The 11,811-nt window shown below is 39.6% G+C and overlaps 1 protein-coding gene across 1 annotated transcript; it reads right to left on the minus strand.

Annotated features, from left to right (window-relative positions):
- Positions 1-10,843: 10,843 nt before the first annotated feature.
- LOC122004474 (probable aspartic protease At2g35615) lies at positions 10,844-11,497 on the minus strand. Its single transcript, XM_042559355.1, has one exon. The coding sequence runs from the start codon at positions 11,495-11,497 to the stop codon at positions 10,844-10,846; it is 654 nt and encodes a 217-aa protein (XP_042415289.1).
- Positions 11,498-11,811: the final 314 nt, after the last annotated feature.

The following is an 11,811-nucleotide window of genomic DNA, read 5'->3' on the forward strand; positions in this document are numbered from 1 at the left end:
ACAGTGAGGACCCTTGAACGACATGATACATCCTTTACCTGCTAACCTAGAAATAAAAGGGAAAGCAAGGGTAGTGAGTACAAAATACTCAGCGGATATAAGACAGATAGTGCATGATCAATATAGTGTAAAGGAGATCAAAGGAAATATAGTCTCAGGTAAAATGCTTACTACAAAAAGTAAGAGTGTCAATATAATCATCTACTAACCCACAAGCGTAACCAATAATATAACACTCACTAACCTGCTCAACTAAGTATAACCAATAAATCGGGAGTACATGCGGTCCATCCCAACCTGTACGAATAAATACATGAACGATATATATAGAAAGCATATAACAAATATTGACTGTTGGTGAAACGTTCTACTAAAGATGGTCCCGTGTGCAGTCAGGATAAGTCAATAGTGCACACGGGAGAAATGCTCTACCACGGATGGTTCCATGGACAAACAGGATGAGATAGCTATCTAGCTCCTCAACTACTGACTACAGGAGAAACACTCTACCACGGATGGTCCTATGGGTAAACAAGATGTACAAGTGTACAAGCCAAAAATGATAAGTAAACTGTTGGAGCAATCCCAATGGTCCGTGCGACCATGTGTTTTGGTGTTTGGGCAAAGGGTTTAAGTTAGATTCACCCTTGTATTGGATATGTATATTTGAGTTGTGCAGGTTTGCAGGATACACATGTGACTCAGGTTGATGGCTTCGGGTCCGATGAAGGATGGAGCATTCGAGGGACCGTGGACAAAGCAGCGAGGACAAGGGCCGAGGGAAGCGACTTCGAGGCATACGCGAAGGATGGCATTGGGGACGAGCCGCGGGCTTGAATGCATCCAAGGGATGAGAGCCAAAGGAAGTAGGCTTGAATGCAAGAGGTCAATGTTTAAAAGAAGCGTCAAGTGAGTCTAAGGGTGAGGGTCCGAGTGCTGAGAGATTGTACTCGAGGTAAAATCCTAGGTTTAGGGCTTTACTGTAGTAGTTAATGTAGCAGTTACTGTAGCAGTCGAATGATATTTTCATCAGTCGACTGAGAGCGAATAGAATGCTTCTGTTCGCTCGACTAGTGTGAATCAGTAGACTGCTAGTTTTAGCAGTCGACTGGTATCGAGCCGTTGGGATGTAACGGTCGAATTTCCACAGAGGGCAGTCGACTGATGGTTTTGGCAATTGACTGGTAGGCGGGATTTTTCAACCCGTGGCCTATATAACCAAGCCTTGGGAGCTTGGTTAAGGTTAACGAAATTAGTGGTGGTAAACCCTAATTAGTAGTCTACTAGTCTTAAGAGTCTTGGTTGGTGTTGTGGTGAGGTTTCTCCACCCACAAGGAGTGACTTGAGATAGCTGGAGTTTGCCGGGGGCTAATCCACCAACGGATAGGGATCGTCCACCTCAAGGACACGTCGTGGAGTAGGAGCAAGCAATCTCCGAACCACGTTAAATGATCGTGTAGCTTGGTCTGATTTCTTTCTTGTCTTTAGCTTTCTTTGTATTCATATTAGTTTGTATTTCCGCTGCGCAAACTAACAAGTGTAGGAAGTGAGTATTTGGGGGTGTCGTCTATCCAACCCCTCTTCAAGTCGGCTACCGATTCCCTACATAAACAGTGACAATTACCTTTGAGAGTAAACTTTGATAGCTATACTATGATATGATCTCACTAGCATATAGTCACAAACTTAAACAACCGCTATGGTCTACATACGATAGCTCAATATCACTATCTGATCTAATGGGCAGTTCAAATGCATAGACATGTAATAAATAACAACTCTAATAACATGCATCTGAGTACCACAACAGCAAGTGTAATACTAACAATTTCAATCAAGGAAATCCTAGTCATCTAGTTATAATATCTCATTTAACTTGTATCATCATGAATATCATAAACCAATGGGTTTGAAATTAAGTAGTCATGGGGGTCGGTCCTAAGGAGATAACCCAGTGAATACTATACCCCTCTGCTAAAATATGATGTCTATTATGTATAGGTAGGTATAGTCTTGTTGACATATATACACTCGCATAAGTACGTGTATATCTATAAGTAAAAACCTAAGTATATAACGAGAATGTGATGTAAATGCGCGAGTATCAATCGGTAACTATATTTTGGTCTAGTAATATCATACATACCCAAACAACACATGCACAAAAATAAAGGAGACTGCATAGATATTAAAATAGATCAAAATATAAGCTCAAGTAATAAAAGGTCAAGCTCAAGAAGTAACATAGGGTAGATATCAAGGTAAAATAACTACTACTCAATCAATGCAAATAATAGAATCATGTACTATGGTCAAAGATCTAAAGAAGACAAGCGGGAACTACCCACCTGATATGTAGATCGTGCTAAATGTCTTCACGTCGAAACACTTGTCTCAAATTAGTATCCTACAACACAGAATATATATTATAGCTAAGTTCTACCATAAATCAAATAGCTAAACTTGATCCTAATCCAATTAGAAAATCATGTTTTAATTCCATTTAATGATCCAAAACTTTTTTCATAGCTATTCTCCTTATAAATTAAGCCAACCCAATTAGTTAATCCTTCTTAACATACTTCAATTATCCAAACAAGACATGAACTAACAATCCAACCATTCCATTTATCATTCTATAAATCTGTACTTACCTCAATTAAGTCTACTCTTTAACCATATTTAATTGTTTAATTAATCAAGCAAAACATATCATCGGATTCAATTTAAACCTTACTGTTACAGTGGGCATGGGGTAAGTAATTGAATGAAAGTTCACCGATCAACCTCCTCAACATTATTAGCAAATTTAATCAACCCAATCCAACAACTAAATTCCAGATTGCACTCAGTAATAGGATCGGTTAATTAGTTCACACAAAGCTTAAGTTTGTTACCCTTTGACTTCTTCGACAATGCTATAAGATGCAGCAGATGGCTATGGGTTGGCGACGATGACTCTTATCTTACGGAGCAACAAAAACAATGTCGTGGCTAACCGCAAGGGCAGGCCCTAGTAGCCGCGGAGTTGGCTGCGGCTGTGGGCCGGCCCCAGTGGCCACAACTAGCAGTGTCTGGCCGCTTGCATCGGGCCGCAGTGACCGCATTTGGTCGTGGTGACTGGATAAATTGTAAGATGTAGGTGCAGTGGAGGCCGACAAGAGGGGGGTGAATTGCCTGAAAAATAAAAACTATACCCTCCTCGGATTTCAACTCAAATAGTGCAATAGTAAAATAATAACAACTAAATTAAAATAAACGAAAAGAGACTCAGCTATTTACTTGGTTACAACCAAGAAGGTTGTTAATCCAAGGAAGTCAGAAAAGCGCACTGAAAGATCTCCTTCTCTGAAGGCGGAGAAGCCTTTTACACTTTGGAAGCTTAGAACTATTGTTAGGAATGTCTATACAATTGATTGCTTGAGTTGTTGTTTCTTTCCTTGCTCCAGGGGCCTTTATATAGCTCCTGTAAAGTCTATCCCGAGGGTCCAAGGTGCCTCCAACAAGGTTCAAGGTGCCTCCAACCAAGTCAAGCGGATAAAACTCTATTTGCGCACGAACGGTCATTTTGACCAGCTTGGAGGTGCCTCCAACAGTGTTGAAGGCGCCTCCAATGTGGAGGGTTGCGCAGGTGCCTCCAGTACTTCCTTTAAGGCGCCTACAGCTTGCTCTTTAGCTCCTTTTGACTTTGTTTCAGCTTCCGATGCTCCGATAACTTGGGTGATTGCGGCCAACCGGAATAGGGCTCACCCGAACCCAATTCCCGGCCTTTTCCTCGAGCAGTCTTCCTCCCCGGCCTAACGTCCCTCGAACGCCGCGCACGTTCTTCTCGCCCACCGGTGTACTCTTCCGCAGCTCTCTCGTCCTTCGGACGCACCGAGCCCGTCGACTCCCTTCCCGTGTTGTCCTTCTCGCTAGCTGCATCTTCCGCTCGACTTCCTGCGCTCCTAAGTTCCTGCACACTTAGACACAGGGATCAAACACAAAGTAGGACCTAACCAACTTAGTTGATCACATCAAAACAACCACGGGGTCCAACAATCTCCCCCTTTTTGATGTGCATCAACCCAAGTTCAAGTTAGGGTAAAAATAGACATAAAAGTAATTTTTAAAAGAATTACTAAACTAACATGTTAAGCATAAATTTGCAATTAATAAAATTGCAACATTAATGTTTGATACCAATTATAGAAATATTCATGATATATCAAAATTATTTAACTCCCCCTGAAAATGTTAAACAAAAAAAAATGAACTTGAACCTATCTCTTCCCCTTTGATCACAGCAAAAACGGGATAATTATACGTTATTTAAAAAAATATTTAGCAGATTTGTAAGTTAGAAAAATTTCTAATTTAAGATGAAAATTTTCTAATAAACTGAAATTTTTTTTCCTAAGTTAAAAGAATTTACTAGAAAAAATTTCTAAGTAAAATGAATTTTTAGAAATTTGAAACAAATTCTAAGTAAAATGAATTTTTCTTAAAAAAAATTCTAAGTAAAAATGAATTTTTAGAATTTTAAGTTAGAAAAAAAATTTTTAAGTGAAAAAAAAACTTCTAACTAAAATGAATTCTTTGAATTTTTCAAAATAATTTCTAAGTCAAAAATAATTTTTAGAATTTTCCTAAAATGTTTGAAAACTTTAAAAAGCATTATTTAATTCTTGTTTAATGCATTTTCAGAAAGTTAATTAAATATTTTATTTCAATATTTCAGCTTTCAGGTCGTGGCGAGACACTAGACCTTCTTGGTTATTGGAGCAACAACCACTTCCTTAGACAAAGCTTTATAAAGAAATTTTAACGTTTAATTTTGCTTCTGAAAGCCTTAATTAAATAAATTAATTTAGAACAGATTTCGAAACCCAATAGAGGTTCCTTCCTACAGGATTATTCAAAAATTTAAGGGGTACATAATTCTTGGGCACTCTTCTAAGTTGACCCTGATGATTTCTAATGTACCAATTCAATTTTCCATAAATTCTAATTTTTGATTTTAGAAATTTATTTAAACATGCATTATTTTTTATTTTTTCAACTTCAATTTTTAATTTTTCATTTTCGGATTTTAGATTATCGTACATCTCAAGTGGACATGCTTTTACTAATTTCATTTTCAATTCAGTATTTTCTTTTTCTAATTTAAGCAGATCTTTAGAAAGAGACTTGATAAACTTAAATGACTGAGTAGGGGTTAGAGTACGTACCTTACTTACCTGATTTGGTGATGCTCCCCCTTCATCGCTACTTTCTTCTTCTGAGGATCCTCCCCCTTCATCTATGCTCATCTCTGAATCCGAGTTATCTTCAGATAGATGGTTGGCCATCAGTGCTACTCCTGAGAAAGCTTCGACTTCTGACTCGGAGGATGAAGAATCGTCCCATGTAGCCTTCAAACTCTTGCGTGTAGAGGATGTCGGTCTCTGAGGCTTCTCCTTGTGTCTTTTCTTCAACTTGGGGCAATCATCCTTGATGTGCCCTTCTTCGTTGTAGTTGTAGCAACGGGCTGTCCTTCTCTTTTGATGATGTTTACTTGACTGCGATCTAAGTTTGTTAGATTTGAAAAACTTATTAAAACGTCTTACCATTAATGCAGCTTCGTTTTCGTTGATCGATGCATCAGAGTCAGAATCATTTGTTTTTGCCTTTAAGGCAATGTTCTGACTAGTCTTCTCAACTCCACTGGGCTCTGCAACTCGAGATTCGTGAAGTTCAAAAGTATAAAACAAATTTTCTAACGTACTTACCTCGAAGTCCTTAGAGATGTAATATGCATCTACTAAGGACGCCCATTCTGGAGTTCTGGGGAAGGCGTTGAACGCATACTGGATCGAGTCCCGGTTCGTTACTTCTTCTCCAAGGTTGCTTAGTTGCGTGATCAACTCTTTGATCCTTGCTTGGAGTTGCGCTACCTTCTCGCCGTTGTTCATCCGAAGGTTCGTTAACTGGGTCCGGAGGATGTCGCACCTCGCTAGCTTAGCTTCCGAGGTACCTTCGTGAAGCTCCAGGAGTTTTTCCCAGAGGTCTTTCGCAGAGTCGTAGCTTCCGATTCGACTTACCTCTTGTGGTGGAAGCACGCTAAGCAGGTGGAACTCTGCCTTTCCGTTGGCGACAAAATCGGGTTGCTCCTTCTTGCTACACATGTTTTCTTCTTTATCTTTTGGAACTACATAGCCATATTTCATGATTAAGCAAATATCAAATTCTCTCTTGAAAAATAACTCCATCCGGCGTTTCCACGTTGCGAAGTCTCTGTCGAACTTCAGTGGATGAATATTCGCTCTGGCCATCGTCTTGATCGTTGTGCTTCAGTCGACGGTTAGTCCTTCTGAGGCATTCTGGCTCTGATACCAATTGTAGGTGCAGCGGAGGCCGACAAGAGGTGGGTGAATTGCCTGAAAAATAAAAACTATACCCTCCTCGGATTTCAACTCAAATAGTGCAATAGTAAAATAATAACAACTAAATTAACAGAAATGAAAAGAGACTCAGCTATTTACTTGGTTACAACCAAGAAGGTTGTTAATCCAAGGCAGTAAGAAAAGCGCACTGAAAGATCTCCTTCTCTGAAGGCGGAGAAGCCTTTTACACTTTGGAAGCTTAGAACTATTGCTAGGAATGCCTATACAATTGATTGCTTGAGTTGTTGTTTCTTTCCTAGCTCCAGGGGCTTTTATATAGCTCCTGGAAAGTCTATCCCGAGGGTCCAAGCGCCTCCAACAAGGTTCAAGGCGCCTCCAACCAAGTCAAGCGGATAAAACTCTATCCGCGCACGAACGGTCATTTTGACCAGCTTGGAGGTGCCTCCAACAGTGTTGAAGGTGCCTCCATTGTTGAAGGCGCTTTCAACTCTTGTTGAAGGCGCCTCCAATGTGGAGGGCTGCGCAGGCGCCTCCAGCACTTCCTTTAAGGCGCCTACAGCTTGCTCTTTAGCTCCTTTTGACTTTGTTTCAGCTTCTGATGCTCCGATAACTTGGGTGATTGTGGCTAACCGGAATAGGGCTCACCCGAACCCAATTCCCGACCTTTTCCTTGAGTAGTCTTCCTCCCCGGGTTAACGTCCCTCGAACGCCGCACATGTTTTTCTCGCCCACCGGTGTACTCTTCCGTAGCTCTCTCGTCCTTCGGACGCACCGAGCCCGTCGACTCCCTTCCCGTGCCGTCCTTCTCGCTAGCTGCGTCTTCCGCTTGACTTCCTACGCTCCTAAGTTCCTGCACACTCAGACACAGGGATCAAACACAAAGCAGGACCTAACCAACTTGGTTGATCACATCAAAACACCCACGGGGTCCAACATAAGATACGACAAATTTAATGATAAATGTTATTGGAGAAATAACTTTATTGATTTTTTTAGAAATTTTTAGAAATTTTTCGGGTTCTAAACGGAGTCTGTACGAGATGTTTATGGGGATGAATCGATTTGGCTTAACGAAAGCCTCTTTGGAATATCTCTTAAGTAGGAGTTGATTAATTTCATTAACATAAGGTTTAATTAGAAGACCTAGGTTTATTTCTTTCTTCCTCATTTTCTCCTGATTCTTTCCTCTTCCCCGTTCCCGCCGACACCTTCTCTCCTCATCTCATCTGAGAGCTTTCCTCTCTCGATCTCGTCGATGTCGAATTTTCTTTTCCTATCTCGTCAACGTCGAGCTCCTCTTGTGATCTGCAATGGTCCTCGCCGTCTCAACGTCTCTGGTCGTTAGGGGGGAGCTGCTGTCAACCTCCCTTCGGTCACGAGTAGATTGGTTTGCTTTCCAGCCAGTGTCGCGCTGCCTACTCTTCCCATGTCTCTCTTTTCACACGCGATCTTAGGTCTCACATCGGTGATGTTGCCACTGCCACCACGATGTGTCACTTCCATAGCAGTCGTCACCCCCTTGGCTGTGCCCAAGCTTCCGATCCATTGTTGCCGATCTTCCTCTTCTTCCCCTATCAGAGTTGGAACAAATCTGTTGCCACCTCGGCATGAGAGATTGGATCGACCATCTTTTTTCCTCCTTCCTGATCAGTCGAGCGCCGGCCTAGCAGTGCCTTACACGGAGCTTTCTTGCTGCCGCACTGGAGGAAATTGGCTAACCCTAGCTCGATGTGATGATTTGGTTTATGCACACTGCTAATTGGGGCATTTGATTTGGAAGACAATAGATCCATAACTCCAACCATCACTATTTGTAGGTGATCCATAGCTCCAACAACCATTTCGGGCTGTGAACCTCTCCGGTCGTGAGCCACCGGCAACTACCATTGTGCTCGGTGAGTATTAGGGATGATTTATCGCTAAAAATAATCTAATTATAGGGATGAATTAGATTAGGATTAATGATGAGATTATTAGATGAATTGGAGAATCATTAGGGTTGGTGTCGACTAGACCTAATTCAATCAAGGAGTTGGGATTAAGTTAAGTAAATCATTAATTAGATGATAATTAAAGATCATGTATGATTAGAGTTACTCTAATTAGATTGGGGATTTTATTTAGCTATTTACTTCATATGTAATTAGCTAAATACATTATGTGATCGCAGGACTTGAAGTTGGGACGAGCGTCTCGAAGTGGGATTCTTTCAGAGACGTGTTATATAAAGGTGTGTATTTCTTTCTTGGCTTCTTTAGTTCTTTGAACTTAGTGTATGATTGTTATTAGTTGATAGATTAGGTTGTTTTACCTTAAATCTGTTCATTTTGTTATCCTGCTTGAGATTTATCTGCTTGACCTTAGAGATGATCTAGTTATTTCATATACAGTCTTAGCTTCTGATATCTATACTCTGTTGTGTATACACATGTAGAGTATTTACTGTAGGAGATATCCTGTTGACTGCGTGAACATGCTGATTTTGCATATGATGTCGAGTGTGCACATGATTAGTATGTGTTGTAGGAGTTACCATATTGATTGTCTATTTGCATGTTGTGTGTGTACACATGTCTGATATGACTATTGGATGTTTCTTGTTGACTATACTTATGTGGTTGTGTGCATACGTGTCTGGTATGACTATTGGAGGTTTCTTGTTGATTATACCAATGTGGTTGTGTGTATATATGTTTGATGTGTACTATTAGAGGAGTCATGTCAATTATGCCCATGTTGGTGATCATATGTGATTGGTGTGACATTGGAGGTATCATATTGATTATACCTACGTTATAGGGTGCGTACGTGTATGATATGTACGTGTCTGATGTGGCTACTGATTGTATTTGTTGTTTAGTGACACTAGTTGGATTTATACATACTTGTAGACATAGGTATTAGATGAATCATTATATTGGAGGTATTTATTGTGGCAAAAGGTAAATACGCTCGCCCCCGCCAACCCGTCCCAGGGCCAACACGGAGGAGGTAAATCACAGGCGGCTACTAGCTTTTGGAATAATGACTAGCACATAAGGGAGGTATTTACCTCGGCTTTATCGAGATTCGAACCCCAGACCACATTGTGACTATGTATTGGAGGTATTTATGATGATTGGGATGTTGCATTGATGATGATCATATCAATATCATGATTATTTATATCATGTTCATCATTGCATTGCATGCTGACAACCATTGTCTCTCTTGTGGTGTGAGAGAGTCGTTAGTCATTTTTAACGTCTCACACTCGGTTACTCATGGGTAGTGGTAGCTGGAACAATTATCGTTTATCTTGTCGTGTCACTCAGTCACTAGGCGTTGTGATATCCAGCGTTGTGAGTAGTCAGGGACCTTGTCGCTATGTAGTTAGATAACTAGTTAGAGCACTGTCACCTCGGCTACTCGAGAGTAGTGTTAGCTAGAGGGTTGTACAGTTGTCATTATCCTGATCCCTCAGCCACACAAAAGTCGTGGCAGGTGGAGGGACGGGCGGGAGTGACACCATGTGGCATGTATGTGCATTTGCATATGATGTGCGGTGCATCTTGTGGAGATATATTTATATACATGTCTAGTAGATGCTAGTTATATGTGATTGTGATATGTTGCATTTGTTTAAGCTAAGATTATTACATATGGTTGTCATGCTTTATACATGTCATTTATTATACAAGTATATACTGTTGATTATATTACATCAATTAACTTCCATTTTAAATAGGATAGAAACACCATTTTAAATAGGATAGAAACACAAATTTATCCTAATAAAATATTCAAAAATTCATATAAAATCTACCTTTTTAATAATTTCTTTTAATTCATATAAATCTATTTCCTTCTAATTATCCATTATATTATATTATTTTTCCTAAATAATTTTATTATCTCAAATTTTAATAGTTTTAAATCTATCTTTATCATCTCAGCCATTATACATTAGGAATATCGTGGTAGGAAAAAGTCTTATAAAGACCTAGGCTTTCAAATTAATCTACCTATATTTTTTGGTACATAACGAATAGGTAATTTTATTGATATTGGATCAATAAAATAGAAAGGATTTGTTTTATTATGAGGAAGTATTTGATCAAGTGAAAGTAAAATTCATTTATTTTTCATGGTGCAATCAAATCTTATAGATGAGTATACTGTCAACAATCAAAATGAAAGTGAGTCGTTATTTGAAAATATATGGAACTCGAATGACCTTAATATAAAATTTCAAAACACCTCCTAGTATTTTTAGAAATAACATGTAATGTTAAATTAGTATCATTTAAAAGAGAGATAGAAAGAAAATTATATTCAATCAAACTATTAACCCTACTCAATTAAATTGTCTAATTAAATCATTGTACAAATACAATAAAATAAATGCATATTTCCTTTCATTGAAATTCTTTGATTTATGATCATAAATATAAATATGAATGCTCAACTTAGCATTTCATATACATAATACATGCTTATTAGGATTTGTATAACTCGGTACAATTTTTCTCTATAAGAGTTAATTCCATATTTTCTAGATCATGCCCAACTAAAACATCTTGCTGCATAATATTCCCAAAGATCTGTAAACCATTCGTTCCCATTATCACCATGCATTTCATACGCTTAGTAAACCACCTAAATAGATTTTCAGGTCTCACTCTGAAGTTCCCCAACTCCCCGGCAAACGAGAACCACAACCCTGGCAGCTGCTCCTCTTGCTGTGTGGAGCCCACAATGAAGCACAATTTGAATCGGTCTCCTGTCTTCACTCTCGGCAGGCTAATGTAATCCGTCAATACCTTCACCAACTGGTCTAGCACTTGAATGTCCAGAATAGTCATGGCGGTGCCAGAGTCGAAGATGATGTTGCCGGCTGTCAACCAAGGCCCCTTAGTAAGGGAGATGTCGAACTCACCCGGGATCGAGATGGAGTTAAGTTGCACGGCGTAGTAGCTGTCTTGCGTCATGAGCCGCGTGACGCTCGCCTTTCCGGTGACCGTCGGTTTGCCGCGTCCCAAGAAGAGCCTGCTGCTAACTCCCCCATTTAAATTGTTCAGGCAGTAGGATAAGTGCTTACTGATGTACTTAGGGGCGAGCTGGTGGATCAGAGAAGGCGGCCAGGGTCCCATTCCAATGAGGCTGCCGGGGTCGGTAATTTTGGTGTTCAAGGACCGGATGTTGCAACCGAATTGTATATTTGGTGTTCAAATGAGAAGAAACGGAAGGTGTCTGAGGCGAAAAATCCGTCGATGTAGGAGCCGTCTAAAAGAGATATAACAGAATTATCCAAATTGACCGGATCAAATTACCAAATCAAATCATATTAGTATTTGGATTATTCTAATAATTCTGTTATAATTATTCTCAGAATTATTCTTACAATAATTTTGTTATTTATTAGTTAGTTATTTGACCAAGTACTTTTGAACATTATATATTGTAT

The sequence above is a fragment of the Zingiber officinale genome, chromosome 7B, assembly GCF_018446385.1.
Source record: "Zingiber officinale cultivar Zhangliang chromosome 7B, Zo_v1.1, whole genome shotgun sequence".
NCBI lineage: Eukaryota > Viridiplantae > Streptophyta > Magnoliopsida > Zingiberales > Zingiberaceae > Zingiber > Zingiber officinale.